This window comes from Gasterosteus aculeatus, chromosome X, assembly GCF_964276395.1.
Source record: "Gasterosteus aculeatus chromosome X, fGasAcu3.hap1.1, whole genome shotgun sequence".
NCBI lineage: Eukaryota > Metazoa > Chordata > Actinopteri > Perciformes > Gasterosteidae > Gasterosteus > Gasterosteus aculeatus.
Window position 1 is genome coordinate 9,521,216 of NC_135698.1, and position 21,486 is coordinate 9,542,701.

Below are 21,486 nucleotides of genomic sequence, written 5' to 3' on the forward strand. Positions count from 1 at the left end.
AATAAAAAGCTTTCTTTTTTCTTGTTGATATTTCAGACTGGGAGGTCTTTTACGTCGCCTACATAGGGATATGTAGAAGGTAGGTTGTAACAGGATACTCTTGTAAATGGTAACAAGGTCATACCCTTTAACATGCCTGACTTAAGAAGTTACAGACGCAGGAAAAGTCAGGACAGATTCTACTTCTCTTTTCAATTCATTATTAGGCTAAAAAAACAAAAAGTGCAACAATAAATGTTTTCTTTTCTCTTATTACAATATGTGTCTCAGTTTTGTGGTTCTACCCATTAATAATTTTAATTGTGACAACTAACTTAATTGCTGACATATGGTGGCTTTGCAATCTCTTAGTCAGTAAGAGGGGATATGCAACAAAACTTGGCCAGAAGGCCAGAGAGGTTTCATGGCATTTGCCTTAAACAAATCCAAGTCTGGCCAAATACAAAATATCCATATTTTAAGCAGGTTATTGACACTGTAGGTAGAGAAATTAAATAAAGTGAACATTAAAATAATGAACTTATCCTTCTGTTAAACATTATTACATTACATTATTTTCTGCTTTAACTTTTTCCTTCCATACTTACGAGTAAAGCAAATTTGAAATTTACAATTCAAACATTGGACATTTTTGTTTCACTATTGTTTTTGCATCCAATAGTTACTTAGTTTTTTGAGAACTTGGTTCAATTTAAAGACTTGGTAAAACTTGTTTGATGGTAAAACTTCTTTCTCAGTTGTCAACAAATACGTATTGTTTTCTTGTCAATCAGAACAAAGATTCAAACAATAGAGGAAGTCAATTTGAGTGATGGTTTTTTTTTTTGCCTTTGTTTTAACCACTTTAGCAATGACTGCACCCCGTTTTTTAAGCAAAGATGCTCTATTCTGCCATCCAGCCTTTCTATTTAACCTCCCTCAAAATACTACATTTCTACAGAACACCATTAAAAGTTAAGTTTCTCAAGAAAGTACATGTCATCTAATCTAAAGCCTTTAAAGCAGTAGCTGTATCACTGATTAGTGGTGGAGTAAAAGTCACAGTGTCTTTTTGAGTTTGCACTAATTGCAGGAAAGGACACACAAGATTGATGCTGCGCCAACAACATTACGCGTGACAGGATTTCCGACGAACAGCATGACATTTGTGAACCCCTTTAAAGTTCATTCGATAGTAATATGACATCCATTTACGTAGCGCTTCACCAGTGAATGCTATCTTTAGAACTTTGATTGTAATATTAGTCTTATATTTAGCCCCAGCACTCCCAGCAGCCCTTGGGTCAGGACAACCCGAGGGCAATCAACCCAACTCAGAATAAACTTCTGGGAACTTTAATGTTGTATACTTTAGCTGCAAGATTTTTAATTGGCTCCACTCTTTTTACTTTTTTTACGCTGAACAAGTTTACACTTCCCGTAAGCAGCCACACAGAGGTCACAGTTTTTTTTTCCATTACAATAATCAGGGTCACGACATCCTTCAAAGAGCTAGTGCCTCACTGTGCAGTGACATCTCACAGCATTGCCAGCGAGCGCTTACCAACTCGCCTGTGCTGTCCTGCGTGAGACACCGCTTCTATTTGGAGAGGATCTTTCTGTTTTAGACATCCACTAATGAACTCCAAATCGTACAACACAAGCCAACCGAAACCTTAACATTTATTTGCAAAATGGGGGGAGAGAGAAAGATTGACTGACGTTGCCCAAACACAAACACAAAACACACACGCAGGCATTGTCAGGAAATGCCAGGCTTGTGCAAGCACATAGACATGAGCAGACAGTTGTGCGCTCTCCTCTTCTGTAGGAGTGTCAGCATGCTGTGCGTGCGTCCGAGTGTGTGTTCTCAGTGTGATTGGCGGGCGTAACACTGGAAGACGTTGTCCAGGTGAACAGTCTCAACGGGACACATTCCATCCCAGCGATAGATTGGGGATGATTTGTGGATTTTTTTCGGTGTTTAGAGAGGGGCCGAACGTACATTAACTGGTAACATGAGGTGTTAGATTTGTGGGGGTCGTGCACATTCACCGAGGTTAAAAACTATATGTCATTCTCTTACCGGCGTCAGGTATTTTTTCCATTATCTTTCTTAATGCTTTTTTTTGTGAAAATCTGTGAACTAACGCAACGGAGTTCTTATGACTGAGTCACTGTTTACTTTGTATTGTGCACCCACATAAGGATGCATATGCAGAAATTACTTACGTCACATTTAATATAATATAAACAAAATAATACATGGAGTAGCAATTATCATTAGGCCTGAAATCCTCATCTGATGAAAATAATATCAAAAAGGGGACGGACAAAGGGGACTTTGATGTTTTTTATTGATGTTGGTGGACAAAAGCTGTTCTGTTTCCGAGCACCAGTCATCAAATTAGCAGTAAACAGCTGACAAGCGAAGATGACTGTTAGCAGATGAGGAAGTAGTGAGGAAACACAAGTTTGGGCCCTATTTTCGCATCGGCTTCTCCTTCCCTTTCGGTCTGGTTTTCCATCTGGGCTGTAAGTTGTGCCCTTGGGTAGAAGTGTTTAACTTAAGCCAAATTCCAAATGTTCTATGGTCTCTTTGTGTGCAACTGAACATGTTACTGTATTTTCTATTCACTTATTAAACACCTTTGGTGGGTAAATGTGGTTTTATGGAGCAAAATACAAAATTGATACAATGTCATGCCCAAATGAAATCAAGAAAGCGTCCGTACTATTATAAACCAATGTATCCGGGAGAATGGTTAAAATAATAAACTTATATAAAACAAACTTAACGTATTTGAAAGCAAGACAATAGGACAAAATAGTCCTATTCCTTAACAATATAGCTTGTGTATGTAAGCGTGACCCATTTGTGTCAGTGTTGTGCACTTTTAGAGTGACAGACAAATACTGTCAAAAGGGTTTGTGGGATGTTGATGTGTTTACGCAACACACTTAATGTGTACCATAGTCATTTGTACCATAGGATGTGTGTCATTTAAACAGTTATGTCTTGTGTGAATATACAAACTCACCAGGGCATTTTAATGAGGAATTGTTCCAAGATTCTGTCTCAAATGTTCACATCAACACCCATAAACACAAGCGGGACACAGACAAAGGGCTGAATAAAGACTCAGTGAACTGGACTGTTGAGAATGAATGGTTACTGCGTTTTAAGACTCAAAATGACTCAACATAAGAATGATCTTATGAATTTAAAAAGCTGCTGTCAAAGGAAAAAAAATGACTGCAGACTCACAATAATTTGAGTTAAGTTTTACATTTTTAAGTGTTCTTTTGTGGGATGTAAAACCACTTCCATTATTCAATGTCTAAGACACATCTGCAGACATGACAACTTGTTCAATGATTCATCATACGATGAGTCATGAGTGAGACTGTGCTTTCTTTCTAAAGCAAGAGTCGATTTCGCTGCGTCTGTGACAATGACTAAAGCAGTTGTTCTCCCTATCAGAGCGAAGAAAAATCAATAGCACGCTGAGTATTTTACCGTATGCTGAAGTCATCTGATCGTATTTGAGGCTATTGCTGGAGACGTGTTGGTGACTCAGTCTGCAAATGTGCATTATGACGGACTGATGTGTAAGAGTTTTACATTTTGATCTCACCAGCCTGTTTCGTCTCTGCCGTGATCTGAAAAGTCAAAGGACAATGTGACTCGAAGGCAGATCGCAGGGCTGAACGCGAGAAAAAAAAGGGTCTGTTTTTCCAAAACCGAGAAGCTTTTTCTTTTAAACTGTTGTGAAGAGATAGCGCATGTGCGTAGTTTATTTGTGTTAGCCGTAACTGTCAGCAGATCTTAATTACGAGCAGTGACTACAATTGGATGCACTGACAACAGGAAGTGTGTGTTTGTTTTAAACAGGATCTCTTGACAGAGTATCTGTGTTTATAGCTTCTAAGCCCAACATGCGCACGCACGCACGCACGCACGCACACACACACACACACACACACACACACACACACACACACACACACACACACACACACACTCACACACAGTTCACAACCCAGACATGTCTTTAGCTATTCATTAGAGTAAAATACCTTAGCCACCTCTGCTCTGCACAAATAGAGGTCAAAACGAGATACTACTAAATTGCTGCAGATAAGAAAAACCAAATGGATGCACACACACACAATGCATGGCTCACACACTGGACACAAAAACTTCCAAACAAATCCACAGGAAGTCTAGAAATACTCCACACACTCCAAAAATACGCACTCAGACAGACCAGCCTTCAGAACAATGTCTGCATTGTGCTCTTCCGCCATAGTTCATCCCTTTTACTCAAATTGCTCTTCATCCACGCTATCTCACTATCAACGTTCTTCACTTTCTTTATCCTCTCCATCTCCCTTTGAGCTTCCTCCCTCCATTACTAACTGCATGACGATATGGAGTTTCTGGCAATAACCAGCCACAGATGTGAGGAGTCTTGGATGGTGACTTGGTGATGGTGATCTTTCAGCAGAAGTCATGGCTCTCTGTCGCAGTGAAAAACACCCACTGGATTTTTGCTGGGAGAGTCAGTATTGAGATTGTGGTCACAGGGGGGCTCAAACTAGCTGAATCTGCTTGCCTGTTTCTAAATGTGACCAAAGAAAGAACGCTTGGACGCGTGTATGCATGAAAGAGCCAGCGAATGTGTGGTTGGGTTGCATGTGTATGTGTGCGCAACTGAAGGTAGAAGGAGTGAGTGAGAGAAAAGAGACTTGTGCTCTGGTCCAGTGAAAGTATCTGGCTCATGCTGATGTTTATTATTGCAAAATGACTCTGTGGTGTTCTTTAGCAAGCCGCAGGAGCTTAAATATGAATCTGTCAATTCCTCTGTTTAAAATAAAAATACTGGTAATCCCCAGAATGCTGTAACTGTCAATCTGCGGCTGGATAAGTAATGGCACTTCTGTTTACTGTGCACCCCATTAGACTGTCACTGGTGGACAGGCGCGCTGCTCCGGGACTCCAGCGGGGTGTCGAATCTCCTATCTCCTGCTGTCATCGCTGTAAATAGAGATGGCACTCAGGAGATGGATTGGGTTGTCTTGTCCACATCCACCCAACGCCGGTAAAGTCAGTACTTATTTAAATAAGGAAGGGGGGGGGGGGGGGGGCAATAACCAACCCCCATACACTCCCCTGTGGTAACAAGTGCCCGCCAATATCTGTTTTGTAGTAGACACTGTGCTGCTTGATGACCTTTGGTGACATGGGGGGGGCAAGGGTCAATGGTTGAGTGGGATGCGACAGAGAAGGATGAACCTTAAATAAATAGAATTATTACCATATTAATCATACAATTTTCCTTTAGAGTATATATAGGATGTACAGTGGTCCTGTCCAAAATCTGATCACATTTCATTTTAAATTAAGTCTTGGTTATTGATTGAGACGGAACATAATGTTTAAACAATATCCTCAGACAGATACACATGTTATCAGGATCTGCGCTAATAAGGAATGAGAGAAGGAAGGAAAAATGGCACATGCATCAGAAGCTGAGGCTACATGTCTCACTGGCCAATAAAGAACTCTTGAAAAAAGAAGGGGTGAAAGAATGGGCCGGAGAGATAAAGTCGTACACGTTGGGGGAGGTAGGGTGTGGGGGGGTGGAGGGTGGGGGGTGGTGACTACTTAGAGAAGAGATGCATCATCTGTGCAGTAGTGGAAGCTACATCTTGCAGTCCGACTGCACAGCGCGCAACATTTCTTGTCCTATTCGCGTCCGAAACTGTCCTTCCGTGCCGCAGCGATGTGGATTTACCAGCTCGTTTTCGGACTCTTTGTCGTTTCTTTTTGTGGTAAGTTCGGGTGAACGCATTTCTCTCCGTATCATCTTCCTCGGGGCTTGGAGACGGTGCCACAAAGGCGTCGGTTTGTGCGCACACACACAAGAGAGGCTTTATTATTACAACTTTCTCATGACGTGTTCGCCAGTCCATTTTATCCTTTAAAATCCAACCATTGCTAGAAACAGCTAAAGCTCGAATGTGAGTCGTTTCTTAAATTGCCCTTTCCTGTGTTAAAAACGATATGACTAACTGTAATAACAAGGTATCAGTCGTGCTGTGGTGCGATCGCTGCTGTGCCAGAGCGCATTACACCGCACAAGGACGCACGGAGACAACGAGAAAGACAAACTCCACGATAAAGGAATAATGCAACAAAAAGAAAAAAGAAAATCATCCCCCTTCAATGTGTAACGTGTGCTTGAGGCAAGCGGCAGCGCGAACACAGTGCGGTTCTGCGGCTCGCTGCCCGCTGGCCACAAGTGGATAAAGGATCGGGTCCACGAGGCTCCGCGATCCGCAGGTTGCTCCGCGCATCCCCGCGCACACGCGTGTTGTTTTCGCCACAGCTCCTGCGTGCTTCCCAGAAGCTACACAGCCATCTTTCTATCAGAAACACATGAGCAACTTTGAGGGTTGATTTGTTTGTTCTGTGTTGGGACGAGCGCTTGAATCGACTGAAGTGCGCTTGGATATAAATGAATATAAATTCAAACCGGCTCTCTGATTTTGCAGTGATGCAATAAGCTTCCAACAACTGAGGCAACTTGTATTTCTGCTTCACTTCACTGTGTGCGTGTATATCTCAATGTCCCTCACGTCCCATACAAAATAGCATCATCCACATAAAAAGGGAATTCGCAAACTATTATTGTCATCAGCCTTGTAGTGGAAGCCTGTGTAAGTGCTGCTGAATGGTCATGGACATGTTATGTAATTGTGTATCAGAGGGAAAACAAAATGGAAATGCACTCCAGGACTACCAGAAGACTGATGGTGTGCGGCTGGTTGTTGCGTCTCCTGATTCCTCTCTACTGACAGAAAGCAAGAAACGGAGCTTGGCAAAGTGTGCCAAAGCCTGCAGCCGCAACAAAATAATTCCTTTCAACTGCAGGTATGTTTGCTCTTATCGCTTCACCCTTTTAAACTGCACTGTGTTCTGTTAGAGGATGAAGTCGGTCTCTCACATAGCGAATGAATGGCTGTCTGTACATAGTGATGGTCCTTTTCTGTTTTGTTCTGCAGGCAAATCATATTCATGTCTACTTCCCCTTTTTCTCTGTTCTTCCTTTTATTCTCTCCGTATTCTCCAGGGCATTCCTCTACGACCATACCAACAGGAAATGCCAGTGGCTGTCGTTTGACACCCGCTCGCCAGGAGCCCAGAGCCAACAGGACTTCAACTACCAACTGTATCAAAAGAAAGGTGCCCTCTTTCACCCCTTTTTTTTCTCTACCAGCAGACGCCATAGTGGTGTTTTTGTGCCCCCCCACACCTTTCCTTCCCTTTTGTCACCATATCTTTGCAGTAAAAAAAAAAAGTCACAGCATAGTGTCACTTCCAGTCAGCAGAACCACTGCAGCGTATTCATTGATCATTTAATTCATGCAGGAGTTTTATGGCTCTATAAATACCTACTTTGAAGATGCTTTTTTTTTAAGTGATTGAAAGGCAAGAACCATTGCCCTTTTTTTGTCTGGCAAAACATTAAGGTTCATTTTCTTACAATAAACAATGGAAACCCTCCCATTCCACTTGAGTCTGACGCACCACGTCAGTGAACACGCACGCCGTGCAGCCCACTTTACTGGATCCAAATGTTGTGCGGAACATGATGAAAAGCGACTCAGCTCTCCTGGCATCGCCCCGTCCTCGCTAAGCCTCGCATTACAGCCAAACAGCTCCTTCTGTCTGTTTTCATCACCATCTCCGATCGGCTCTGTGTGCACATTACCGCGTTCAGGTTGTTGGCTCCTCCCGCTCATTGGCTGGCTTTTTTTCCCCCCTGTCATCTTGTCTCTCTGCCCACTGTCTCTTCTCATCCTGCCCTCTTTCAGACTATGTGAGGGAGTGCATTGTGGGCACGGGGGAGAGCTACAGGGGGCGGAGGTCGACGACAGTGAGCGGAATCCGCTGCCAGGCCTGGGCCTCTCCGATTCCTCATGAGCACAAGTAAGAATCTGATGTACTTTTCCACACGGAAGTGGTGTTGAAGCTGCTTCTTATGGGCCTGTTAGCGATACAATTAGCTGGTAGCTTGAGGCTAGTCTGATTGCTTATCTGGATACGACATATTAGGGGTTGATTAGCCTCATAGGAGCAGTCATTCATCAGAACTGACCTCATTGTAACATTTTAAACAATCACGGATCATTTCCTGTTGCGTCCCTACTGTTTATCTAGGTGCGCGTGTGTGTGTGTGTGTGTCCAAATGACCAAATCTTTAGTAATTGCCATAACTCCATTTATCTTTTACATTAAAAAAAAAGTATGTAGTCTCATAAATAATCTCCATGACGTGTGGTGTAACTTTGGTAGAAACAAATCTGACAATTTGAGCCATGACACAAATTACATGCAGTATGTTATCTCTTCCCATCATCTTCATTCAAAATAAAAAGACAGCAATATTTTGGGTGAAGGGAGGAAATTGGAAATCCAGTATAATAAAGGACAACGTTTATCACTCCCCAATATTAATAACAATCAAAGAACCTCTGAAATGACACACAGCGTACACTTAATCTTAGACTCGTATGTTCTCTGAACCACACGCTACCTCCTGCCCTCTCGACTCCCCTCTACTCAAAGGTTTTAAATTACCGTGAAGAGCTTTGTAGTGAGATGTCGCTGCAGCAGACGAATCAAAGAGGGCTGTGTGCGTTTGTACCTCCAGCGAACTCTCTTTATCAGACTGCTATTAATGTCTCTTTAGATCAGGTGATTAAACCCAGTCGCTTTGTATGTTTTATCAGTCGGCTTCCAGGCAGAGGAAACTCTGACACACACACACACACACGTGTGTGTGTGTGTGTCAGAGTTTGGACACACACACACACACACGCAAACACGCAAAGAAGAAATTGCTGTTTTATCCATGAAAGGTTTTTCTTCTTTTCTGATTTCCAAGAAAAGAGCCTCCCGCTTTGGTACCTGTCATTACCCACTCCACTGAAACACTTCTTTATCTTTTCATCATCATGTGGAAAAACACAGCTTCACGGTTCACTGCACTATATGTCCGTCGTAGCAATTGGTGACTGCAGCCATGTGCTGCTCTGATGTAGAAGGCATGAGTCAGTTTTCCATGAGGCCGCTTCCCGAATGTACTGTAAACACACACTGAAAAATAACATTGCTTCCACATATTAATACGAACCCTTTAGTTTGGCCGTCAATCACTTTTGCACATGTTAATTTTCACACATTTACAGGCACGTTTCAGCTGAGCAGCAGCCGCCTCGCAAATGAGCAGATGATTTCTCATTCTGTTAGAGATGTATAAAGAGAGACAGACAACAGACGCTGTCATCTTTGGGTGTTTTTCAAAGAACAAGTTGCTCTGCAAGCCAGCTGTATCTTTTGGCGACCGGTCTTGGTTCATCTTACTGTTTGTGTAACTGCGGCTCCGCTTCCAACAGTTTCATGTCTAAAAGATTCAGGAAGAAGGACCTCAGAGAGAACTTCTGTCGTAACCCAGACAACTCCAGCGTCGGCCCGTGGTGCTTCACCACGGACCCACGGGCCGAACTCAGACACCAGCAGTGTGGCATACCCCAGTGCTCACAGGGTAAGCTGCACGCGGACACAAACGCACCCATGATACATCCGCGTCATGGGAAGACATTTCATTTCAAATAATGGCCGTTCCAGATGGCAAATTTACACAAATTAGTGGCATAGTCCAGAATGAGCTGCTGCAAACGAGGCCTTCACATATTCTTTTGGACGGAGAAACACCTGCTCTAACGGTGCTCAACCCTACATGTGCGTTTTTGTGAGGCTAGCTACAGACGTTTCTAGTCCAGGTTTTTTTAAATGGTTTAAACCTAAAGAAGCTGAAATCCCCCCCTTTGTCTCCTTTGGATAAATTGTTGCTTTATCCATCTCTGTGGCAGTTTGAGTGATTGGTCCGAAGAAGTAAAACATGCCAATCCTCCGGGCATTCATGCTGTCACAAGGGGTCTTTTTCTGGATCGCACCTTAATGACGGACCAGGCTGTGGCTCCATTGATCAGGATGGAAACAATTCTTCCTCTCTGACTCACGTGTTTTGTCCTGCTAGTTTATCACTAGTTGTACAACAGAGATCATGGCTTTACTTTTAATAAAACACGCGTGCTCTGATTATGAAGAAAATTACTGGAAGGGTCGTAATAGGAAACCCGCATACGCAAGCGTTGTGTGCACACAACACATGGGGGCAGTCGACTCATAAACATCTGTTTGTAATCTGCGTGCTCTCTGTTGTTAACACTAGAGAGTGCGTGCTAGTCACCATGCTAAACGCTGACCCTTCTCTACATCAAAAGGGTCATTGCCGTCACTAGTGCAAGACGCAGTAAGTGTTTGCGGGAACTTAAGGGAGATGCATCACTTTCTTATGGGGAGTTTTATTACCCAAAAAAATAAATGTATTGCCAATTTAAGGGAGAGAATCATGACCTAATATGTATCACATTGAATAATCCACAATGTCCAGTTTTATTATTTATTTTCATTCTCTTCTCCCGACCTTGGTTCTCAGTTTTGATATGGGAGTTTTTGTTTGTTCTCTGTTCCTGTTGTTCTGTGCTTATGGGTGTGTGTGTCTCTGTGTGTTTGCATGTGTGTGTAGTTGAGTGTATTCACTGTAATGGCGAAGAGTACAGAGGACCCATGGACCACACAGAAAGTGGGAAGGAATGCCAGCGCTGGGACCTGAATGATCCACACAAACACCAGTACCACCCCAAAAGGTAACACACACACATGCATCTGCATCCCCCAGTATGACACTAAATTGTGCGTGCTCAATCACATACATGGATATATATATATATATATATATATATATATATATATATATATATATATTTGATTTAATAGCCAATAACTTGATGAGAATACCTTATTTAACAGAACTTCCACACAATATTTTCCCCTGGTTGTGGAGCTCTGGAGTGATTTTGATTCAGCCAGGGTTCCTCTCCCTAAAGGGAAGCCATCAGAATGCAGTGTGTAATTGTACTGCAGCACTATTTTGGGAAAACCCATAATTCTCACTTAATGGGCGCAAATACTTTTACGCTTTCAACTGATTTTAAAGCAGACTTGTGTCCGGGAATGTGAAAAGCTTATAGCTATTTTAAGAGGGCCATGCATTTTAGTCTGTGTACGTGAGTTTCTGCTGTGTCCAGGTGCCTCTGTGTCAAGAGAGTGCAACTATTCATCCAGCAGGTGGTCTGGATTAGTACGGACTCGTTTAACACATCCTTAATCATCCCAATGTTTGTGTGGACGAGGTCCCGGACTGCCCATAGCACTAATGCAATGGGCCCGATACCGCGCGCCCGGAGGCTGCCGGCTTGGAGGGACGTGGAGCTTTGGGATGACTTTCTGTAGAGCACCTGAATATGTGCAGCCGGTTATCTCCCTCACTCCCCTGAGCCCTGAACAGATTCACAGATGGATTCCTTGTACCATCTCAGTTATTAATGCTACGTTACTCCCCACTTCTACATCTACTAAGCAAAGAAATAGGATTTTTCTTCTCAGGCACCTCTAGGCTTTAAGAAAGGTCAGAATAGCTGTTTTCTTCCACTATAACGTATGTGCAGGTAAGATAGTTGGGTAAAGGGTTCGTGCAACAGTCAGATAGTTGTTTTATGCAATGTTAATACCTCGTAGCTTACTTTGGTCCGTGCATTAAAATTATGGATGTTTTACATTAGGTACCCTGACAAAGGCCTGGATGACAACTACTGTAGGAACCCAAACGGACGCCACAAACCCTGGTGCTTTACAACGGACCCAAACACACCCTGGGAGTACTGCGACATCAAAGTTTGTGGTAAACGTGCATAAATGTTTCTTTGTGAGTGGTTGAATGGCATGCACGTTAAGCTACAGTCTTAACATGCATATCTGCGGGTGGCTGTGTTTGTGTTCTGTACGGGACCATCAAGTGTGACTGACGGCACCAGCATTTACAACTTCCTGTATCTTTCATCTTACCATTCCTCCAACTTTCATTGGCTGAAACTATGGAAAAGACACACACGCACATTCAAACACTCAGTGACCCATCTTTGGTTTGACATTGTTATGTCTTCTCTAATAGCCAGAATGTTTATTCCCCCCCCCCAGCGCCACTGAACTGCTGTTTATTGTTCTATGCCAGCTCTTATGTATGGTGGTCGTACTGCACCGGGCTCAGTTACTCCTCCACATTAACCTCCTGCACATGCAGACACAACACCAGGGTCACGCATATTACAAGCAGATCACTTTCAGTAAATCTCTTTCGTAAGCAGTGTGATTGATTTATTGGAGCGAGGTGTGTGTGTCACGTCTTTTTGTGTCTACGCTTATGTATAATCTATAGTGCATTATGCTCTTTGTTGACCTATAATCAAGGACGAGTCTCTGAGACAGACGCTGTGGTCCTAAAGAACATAAAACAGAGCGAGCATTCGTGTTATTGTTGGGCTCCGATTCGTTCTCCCGGTTTGTGATTGGTCTGTTTTTCCTGCTAAAGTCATCAACAGTCCTGGCACCGTGTTTACTAGATGGCCTTCTTCCATGTGGACCCAGTAATTCAATGTTCCCCTCTTCAATTTCCTTTGTCTAAAAATGTTCCTCTCTCTGACTCCCTAGTATAGGAGTTTGTTGAGAACAGACCAAGTTTACGACCCAGTTAGTCTTAATCCAAAAAAGGCACAGAAGAGAGTCAAAATGTTCTTTTGTCAAGGCCTGCTTTTTTTCTTTACTGGCACAAGTAGTGTAGTAAATCTATTTTTAGACATATTGTATGGGCAGAAAATGTCTGTTTTTGAGTCTTGAAGATCTGCAGCTTTGCACATTGTTGGATACAATCATGCACAATGTTCAGGCTAATGAACTGGTGTAGCTTGTGCGTAATGAGCAGCTCTTCTATAAAGAGTAGTAGAGCCGATAACATCGTCCGCCTGGCTTTTCCAATCGGTCCATATCAGCCTCATTACACGGTCAGTCCTCTAAATCCGTTGAGGAGGCTGTTTGGGAGGAAAGCAAGAAAATGTGTAGCGTGCAATGCATGTACTATAGTGTTATTTTATCATTTACAGTCACGTTCGCCTCCAGTTCTTTCTGCATTTCACAGTCGCTCACAGTTCTTCATCCCCCCCTTTAAAAAATAATTAGGTTTTTATCCAACTGCATGGCGAGAAAATACAGAATATAAAGCTGTTTTTTCAGGAGTTGAAACTCAACAAGATCTACTTGGATAACTACCTGAATACCTTAATTGAGCTATTTGTCCTATCAGTGCGTTCACATTCATTTAAGTAATTAAACACGCACTATATACCTTTTTCAAAGTCACTCACCCCTTAATATTGTTCTGCTGTTTCACAGAAACGTCTCCAAAAAGTAATGTGGTGGAAACCACCGAGTGTTACCAGGGCAGAGGAGAGGGCTATCGGGGGACAGTAGACGTGATGCCCACCGGGCTCATCTGCCAACGCTGGGACTCTCAGTATCCCCACAACCACACGTTCACACCTCAAGCCTACCCCTGCAAGTGAGTCGGACTCTCGCAGAAGACGGCGCCTCCGCTCGCTCGCCCGCCTGCACGCACGTGCATTTTAAGCAGATCCCTGGACGACTATTCTCCGTGTCTTCCAGGGACTTGAGAGAGAACTACTGTCGGAATCCAGATGGCCGAGAATTCCCGTGGTGCTTCACTACGGACCCAAGAGTCCAAACCATGTTCTGCACCAACATCCCGCAGTGCGGCACCCAAAACAATCCAGTCAGTGGTGAGAGACTCGAAAGCTTTATTTCACACTCAAGAAGAGAGAGATGATTTTCAGTGAATCCCATTAGTCTATGTTTTTATATTTTGTAGACGAGTTCACATGAGACCTTGTGAGTACTAATATTGGCCTGTAACCATGTATTCTCTGTCCCGGCGGAGCACTGCAGCCCTATAGGTCTGTGGGAATGACTGACCACCTAGTCTCACATAAACAAGCTCTGACAGCAGCTCAGAATTGTCAGGTCTCACTGGACAGTGAAAGATTGAGTGGGAGGATTAGTGCTGGATGGGATTTAAGTGAAATATGTAGATCTAACAGTGAGTAGAAAAAAATCTCCCTCGGGATCTTAGAGGCATATCTTTCAGAGTATGCGGCCTTGCATTGGGATTAAAATCCCCTTGTGTTGCGGTCTACTCTGGTGGATAGAATACGTTCCCATAATGAAATGAGATGCGGGGTGACTTCAAAACCCTATTCATGAGCCGTCTATTTCTAAGGAATCACTGTGAACTTTATGTTCCCAGTCCGGTTCATTCTTGTTCCAATGACGACCATCGTTTTAAAGTGACGTCAATTAAATATGAGGTGCTGCTGAATTTTTTTTTCCCACCCAAATGTCAATCAGATGGGACCTCACAAAACAGCATGAATGAAGGATCTAAGTGGTGATTTTAACAATGTTCCACAAACATACTAATACGGCATGAAGGTAAAGTGATAAGATTAGGGATAGAGATGTACAGTATGTATGTTTGACTGATTGGGCTGCATTGGGATTGATTTTAATTGTCTTTTTTTGGTCCAAATCCAGACTGCTATGAAGGCTTTGGGGAGAATTACCAAGGAGAGCAGTCAAGGACGAGATCAAACCTGCCCTGCGCACCTTGGAGAGACCGTAACAACAGGTCAGCCCACTGGATCCCTGCTTCTTTCTAACCTAATCAACCGACCAGACAAAACAGTCATCCAGGCTCTAGTACATGTAACCAACGAGAGAGAGAGTCTAACACAGTATACAGGTTATTTAAAAGCTCAATAGGATAAAAAGGAAATCAGTGATAATGGGCAGACAATTCCCGTTTTATGTGTCTCAGTAATTCCTTAGCTCTTTGTGATACAAGCTAGTGCATCACAGCCTTAACGTACAGAAGAATGTGGCCATGTTTCTGGGAATCATATGGGAACCTGAGACGTGGTGGTTAGTGCAAGAGGCCTCTATTACATCTTAGTGTCGTTGTTAGCAGGTCAAATCAGGAGAAAATGGCTCCTGCGGGTTCCATCACTAAACCTCTCCACTATCTTCTAATGGCCATATAAGTGTTTCTCCAAATATGACCTAACTCTGCAGGAATGACTCCGAGTGATAACTTGGCAGGGGGATATTCACTTCAGTCCTCACCTTTGAGCCCAAACCCCTCCTTTTGTCGGAACCCTTCAAAGCCAATTAGCTCCACTGCTTGGCTCCTTCCCAGCGGTCAGAAGTCAGGGTGAGGGAGTCACACGGAGAGCCTGCTGTTATGCTAGCTGCTGGAAAACAACACACATTGGAGCGCTGTGGTTTGGTACCCGGCATCCTTCTCCTATATATCTGTTTGTTTTACAATCCTCCACCTTATCGGTCAACAGGTTCAGTGTGGGAAAAGAGTTCTGTTGGTGGAAAATGCTTATGTGCATACTCTCATGTAAGGGGTGTGTCTGTATTCAATGTGTGAGTGTAGGTGGGTGCAAGCTGTCTCAGTGAATAATTCCTTTGCAAATGACCTCTTTATCTTGTCTAGAGGGACAGAGTTTATACAGCTGTGTAGTTTGACTGTTCAGATCCTATCTAGCAAAATGTGTTCGTTTTTCACTAATGGTTATAAATCACCACAAATCCCTTTACTTTCATCAAAAGCCAGATTATCTGCTCCATAATGGGGGAAGTGGTCCTTTTGTTTTGAATATGTTCTTTTGGGATCAATGATGATGTTGAAAGATGAGTTATTGGATCTTGTGTGTTTGGGTGCTTGTCCAGTGGCGAGAGGGGCGTGCAGATAGGCGGCCTGGAGGGAAGCTACTGCCGAAACCCAGATAAAGACAAGCATGGTCCCTGGTGTTACACCAACAACTCTGCCGTTCCCTGGGACTACTGTCATATCAAACCATGTGAGTGCAACAAGGGAGTGTGTGCAAGTGAGTCACACACAATCTCATATCGGGGTCAGTGAAAAGAAAGTGAGTGTGTAGATCTGTTTAGCAGGTCAGTGTTGGTCAGAAGGGGATTCACAACTCATCAGAAAAACGGGGGATGGGCTCCTTCTAGCTATTCCTACACGGACCAAGAGCCAGAGCTAACGAGGGCCCTCATAGGCAGTCTGAAGTCTACATTCCACCGCAAGGTCATCTCATTTCTGGCATTAGTTAACGCTCCCTTATCCCTTGTTTGTCTCCTTTACATTCTGCAGGTGGCGGTTTGCAGATCAACATCCCACCGGGTGAGTGGCTTCGTCTGCTCGTCTGTGTGTCTTTGTGTCCGTGTTTACGAGCTGCTCAGCCTCTGATACGTATTTGATAGTCTCCAAGGCCAGTAGGGGCGCTCTCAGAACCCCCGTGGAGTCCCTTTTATATGCAGCTATTATAGAACGTATACGTGGTGAAGGGGTTTTCTGTGTGTGTGTGTGTGTGTGTGTGTGTGTGTGTGTGTGTGTGTGTGTGTGTGTGTGTGTTAGTGGGCTGTATGTGTTGGACCCATTTTGCTGCACATAATAAGTCAAGAACAGACGATAAACCCTTCAACCTCTTGACATTTAGAGTTCAAATAACACTTGTGAGGTACTTGAACACATTATTTAATTAACCCTAATTAATTGCCTCATCACAATGACTGGTTGCATTTTATATGTAATAATTATTATAGCGGATCATTAGTTGCTCCAGTGCCTCCTTGTCATCATGTGTGTGCCAGTGAATGTCTTTAATTGTATGCATGACATTAGGAATATAATGAAATGTGTCTCTGTTTTTTCCAGCTGAGCTGTCCTCTGTGGGGTGTTTTGTCCATAAAAGAACCAGAATTGTGGGAGGAGGTCCGGTGGGCGTATTAGACGGCAGCTGGATGGTCAGCATACAGAAAGGGTAGGACGGTGCATTTGGTCTTCTACACATTTTCCACTGATGATGAACAATACAACATCTTTTCCAGACCATAACAAAAGTCGATGGAATTGTATTTAACTTTTAAAGTTCCATTTTATTTATATTGATCGGCACATACTGCATCCGCAGTTAATCCCATTTTGCTGCATTTAGGAGCAGTTTTTATGTTTGTTTATAGTGAAGGGTGCTGTTCCAGAGGCCTTTCCACTTTGCCCTGACTCACATGCATGCAGCTATTTGAGCACATGTGGATTTATTTTCATTGTTTCAGATGCAGTAGCAGCCTTGGTGCAAACAGTAGCTTCATAGAGAAGTATAACTCACCTAATTAGAAGAAGACACTTGTTGTAAAAGGGACTTTTTGACCAAAGCCCACATTTGCAAATTCATGAAATTCTAAACAACAAAATATCCCTTCAGAATTGTAGTTTCACTGCAAATTATTGCTGGTTTTCATTGCATTATATTACGTCCCTCTCCTCAAATTGGACATACTTGTATAACAATGCATTTTCTTTTTACCATTGACGGTATTTGTTTGCATATGGTGTTGCACAGCTTTCCTTGATGTGTTGTTTGTGTTCTTTCCTCTTTCCAGGTCGCAGCACTGGTGTGGAGGTTCACTAATACGAGAGGAGTGGGTACTCACTGACAGACAATGCTTCTCCTCATGGTAACAAAAATATCCACTGTCTATTTCCTTTTTGCTTGAACCTTAATCTGTCAGTGCATGTGTACGAGATTTAAGTTTAAATATTCTGGTTTTCAATCATTTAGACCTTATGGATTATTAGTTATATTAGTAGTTTCCGTTGTCTTTCTTGGCCAGTCTAAGAGACTAATGTACGTGGAATATTTTGTCCATTATCAACTCTGCAGTGTGCCAGACCTCAGTGAGTATCGGGTGTGGTTGGGAGTCTTGGATATCGGAGAAGGCGCTCCCGACTGGTCCAAGAGACAGGAAGTGAACATAGCCGATGTGATATGTGGTCCTGAGGGCTCAAGTTTAGCCCTCATAAGGCTGTCTAAGTGAGTACCTTGGAAAATAATCTCAAAGATTTATTGACATACTTTACATTTGTGCGTGATGTTGAGCGATGCACTTCCCGTGTCCGTTATCCAGGCCTGCCCTCCCTGCAGACAATGTGCACACACTTCAGTTACCTGTGGCAGGATGCTCCATCCCAGAAGGAACAATATGTAAAATGTATGGATGGGGAGAGACAAAAGGTACTGGTATAATATATTCTACAATCACTACGGCTGTTCCACTCCCGAGGTCTGAAGTATATTACATTTGTGTTCTCCTGCAACAGTCCTGTACTATTCTGAAGGTGGAAAAATATATTGAAAAACAGCCCCAAGTCAAATAATTGGTCAGCGTGAAGTTTAGGATTTCTCATCTCTGCGTCAGTACTGATTGTTGGCTGTCTTGATATACAGACGGGACCACGGAGATTGATATTTTTGATAGTTCAAATGCACAATGATCTCTGTACAAACAATTCAGACTTCACTCCCTGCTTTCTAAAAAATAGGACACTCAAATATATGTATTTTCTATCGGAATGAAGCCTAAAAACCTGGTGGCATTCGCATTGCATATGCAAAAAACAATCAGGCAATAAAGACAAACCCAATCCCTTTCAGACACTGGACATGATGACCAACTGAAGGCGGTCGACCTGCCCATCGTCAGTAATGTGAGGTGCAGAGAGATGCACAGAGGCAACCTCCACATCACCAACACCAAGATCTGTGCAGGAGGCAAAAGGAATGAGGGAGTGTGTGAGGTAAACTGTTACCTAGCGGCATTTATTTTCCCTGTGATGCTGTTTTAGCATTTAAACATCAGGCCAAATAGTTTTAGGAATCAGAAGCTCGGTCCTTGTTGGTAAATAAAAGAGAAGAGTTTTATACTTTCAGATAAAGCAATCGTACCCAGTGGAATTCATTGTCTGTTGGATCCAAATCTCAAACAAATGTTCTTTGAATCCATAGGCTTATTTTTCAGGCTGTTGTAACTACGGCAGCTGGAGGCTGTTTCACTGAATTTCATCAGATAGCAAAGCCTCGCCTTTGTGGTTCCTTGCTTCGGAGGACAACTTTCCATGTTCACAAAGACAAGTGTTGGCGTCCCCCATTAAGGGCTTAACAAAGCATTTTGTTTCCATGCGCCCGTTGTCATAAATCCAACCACGATAGCACAACCAGCGACGCAGAGAAAAATATGCCATCTCTTTGTCTTGCAGAGGGATTACGGCGGCCCTCTCGTGTGCCAGGATGGCGAGATACGGGTGATTGTGGGAGTGAGCGTTCATGGCAGAGGCTGTGCTCGGGCCAACCAGCCCGGCATCTTCATCAATGTGCCCTTCTACACCCAGTGGATCTACAAGGTCTTCAAATATTACCCCAACCCTGACATCGTCTAGCAATTTAAACAGAACCAAACCCAGACCCTCTAATTCCAAGTCATTTCGGCCGTGCACTCGGGACACCTGCTTTTTTTACATGCTGTCCATGTCTGCATAGAGCGATAGAAATCTGATCACAGCACCCTTAATAGATGAATGGTTGAGGAAACACTGTGATTCAAACACGACATAAACCTTGAGTTGGGAGCAAAGCAGGCAAGAAATGTGGTTTCATGAATTTTTTATGCTTCTCTTTCGGTAGCAAATCCAACAGAGTGGCATATGTGTGTGAATACTCTTGATTCCTGGTTTTACTTGAATGTTTTAACACCGAAATGCAGTAGTTCAGTCTTTGAGGAGCACATCAACGGGCCACTTAGAAGACTGTTCAGTGGGCAAATTGAAGGGCATCCTTGTCAAGCTTCAGGCATCTCCAGGGGGCTTGGATAAAGTGGTCCTTACTGTACATATTATATTAATGAGTGGATTTGTGACACTCTGAAGATAATTTGGGTCTTATAGATCTAAAACAAGATAAGTTAATGGTGTATTACACAGATGAGTTATATACTGTGCGGGAAAACACCAAAAAGTCCATTATCAGTAATTTACTTTCGTCACCATGCCATTGAAGGTCAATATATGAATGTGCTTTTTTACATGCTGTGTAGATTAGATGATTTTACAGCTGGTCAGCTTCATAGGATTCACACACTCAATGTGTACATACCGTTATTTCTAACAAAAAATAAATAAATCCTCAAACGTATGTATTAATTCATTGTGCTTGTGTCTGTGTTGTAGTTTCTCTGCAGCAGTGTCAGTATGCAAAAAGAAAACTGCAGAAGGGTTGTGTGTGTGTGTGTGTGTGTGTAGTTAAGCCTCTGCTGAATGAATTATCATCTCCCCCCCCACACTCAACTGAATTTGTGTAAAAATGAGAAAACATTTCTGTTTGTATGTATGTGCACTGAAAGAAGCTGCTATATTCTACAGATTGTACAATACTGTCTTCTCTTCTCTGTTTAAATGTACATTCAATATACATGTTTGGTTACTTAGCAACTATGCTAAATGTAAAACCCAAGTCCTGCAGTTATTTTAAATATTTAATGATGTCTGTTACTATAATACATGTTTTTTAATCAATGTTTTATGTCTAGCATTCTTTGATGCCCTGTTTGAATGTTCTATATGTAAACGTGCATCTTCTCAGCCAGTTCGCCTGCTTGCTGTTCTTATTCAAAGCTGTTGTGCTTCCCTGCCAGAAGATGGCACCACAGTAACACTGACCCTGTTGGGATTTCTTGGAAATATTCCCTCTCTCTCTCTCTCTCTCTCTCTGTCTGTCTGTCCTTAGCATGCTTTCTCTTTTTTACTCTTTATCTCTCTCTCACACACACACACACACACACACACACACACACACACCATTCCCACATCCTTAGTTGCAAACACAGCACCCATTTCAGCCTTGTAGCTGTATTTAATCAAGTACTACAACAGCATGGGAGTATTATGCTGTCACCCTATTCAGATTTTTTGTAGGCAGGGAGTGAAGGATAGACGCGAGTGTGCGTGTGAGTGAGCGAGTGGGATGAGTAAAGGTGAAACCGAGCAGGAACGCAAGGACTCAGAGCTGAAGATTAATTGTGAATACATTGATGTTTTTATGAAGAAACTTCTGCAGCAAGCAGAAAATACACAGCGATTGACAATTTTCTGTTGCTATGCACACGATGTGCGCTGATGCTGACGCAACAACAGGCGTACCCAGTAAACACGGGCACACGGACACAGCATTCTGAGATAACCGGGCCTGCAGAGGCATCAAAAGGAGATGAAGTGTAAGAAGTTTGCTTTCATCTGCAGGTCAGCTGAACGGACGGAGAGACAGAAACGAGAAGACAGACTAAAGGAAAACTGCACACGCACACACATGCACACACACACACACCTTTACACTTGCACACAAACTTTGTGGCAGATTACTCGACCTGGTTAGGAACGCCGTGAGATGCACACAATACATGCGGCTAATGATCCACAGAAAATGTTTTTTCTTTTAGGGTTGTTGAGGTTAACATAAAAGCCATAGTATGTGTGTGTGTGTGTGTGTGTGTGTGTGTTT

The 21,486-nt window shown here is 43.0% G+C and overlaps 1 protein-coding gene across 1 annotated transcript; it reads left to right on the plus strand.

Moving 5' to 3' along the window:
* The first annotated feature begins 5,644 nt into the window (after positions 1-5,644).
* LOC120808778 (hepatocyte growth factor) lies at positions 5,645-20,124 on the plus strand. The gene is made up of 18 exons (XM_040161930.2): positions 5,645-5,817; positions 6,754-6,919; positions 7,119-7,231; positions 7,864-7,978; positions 9,448-9,596; positions 10,644-10,764; positions 11,740-11,858; positions 13,403-13,568; positions 13,673-13,806; positions 14,618-14,711; positions 15,821-15,951; positions 16,251-16,280; positions 16,815-16,920; positions 17,540-17,614; positions 17,821-17,970; positions 18,065-18,171; positions 18,592-18,734; positions 19,194-20,124. Exons 1-18 carry the CDS (start codon positions 5,769-5,771, stop codon positions 19,371-19,373), a joined length of 2,148 nt encoding a protein of 715 aa, XP_040017864.1. The 5' UTR covers positions 5,645-5,768; the 3' UTR covers positions 19,374-20,124.
* Positions 20,125-21,486: the final 1,362 nt, after the last annotated feature.

Bases quoted from the DNA above. Each gene is read 5' to 3' on its own strand.
- LOC120808778 (XM_040161930.2), top strand. From the start codon at position 5,769: ATGTGGATTTACCAGCTCGTTTTCGGACTCTTTGTCGTTTCTTTTTGT. The intron at 10,765-11,739 runs GTAACACACACA...GTTTTACATTAG, and splicing joins CACCAGTACCACCCCAAAAG to GTACCCTGACAAAGGCCTGG. The intron at 16,281-16,814 runs GTGAGTGGCTTC...TGTTTTTTCCAG, and splicing joins GCAGATCAACATCCCACCGG to CTGAGCTGTCCTCTGTGGGG.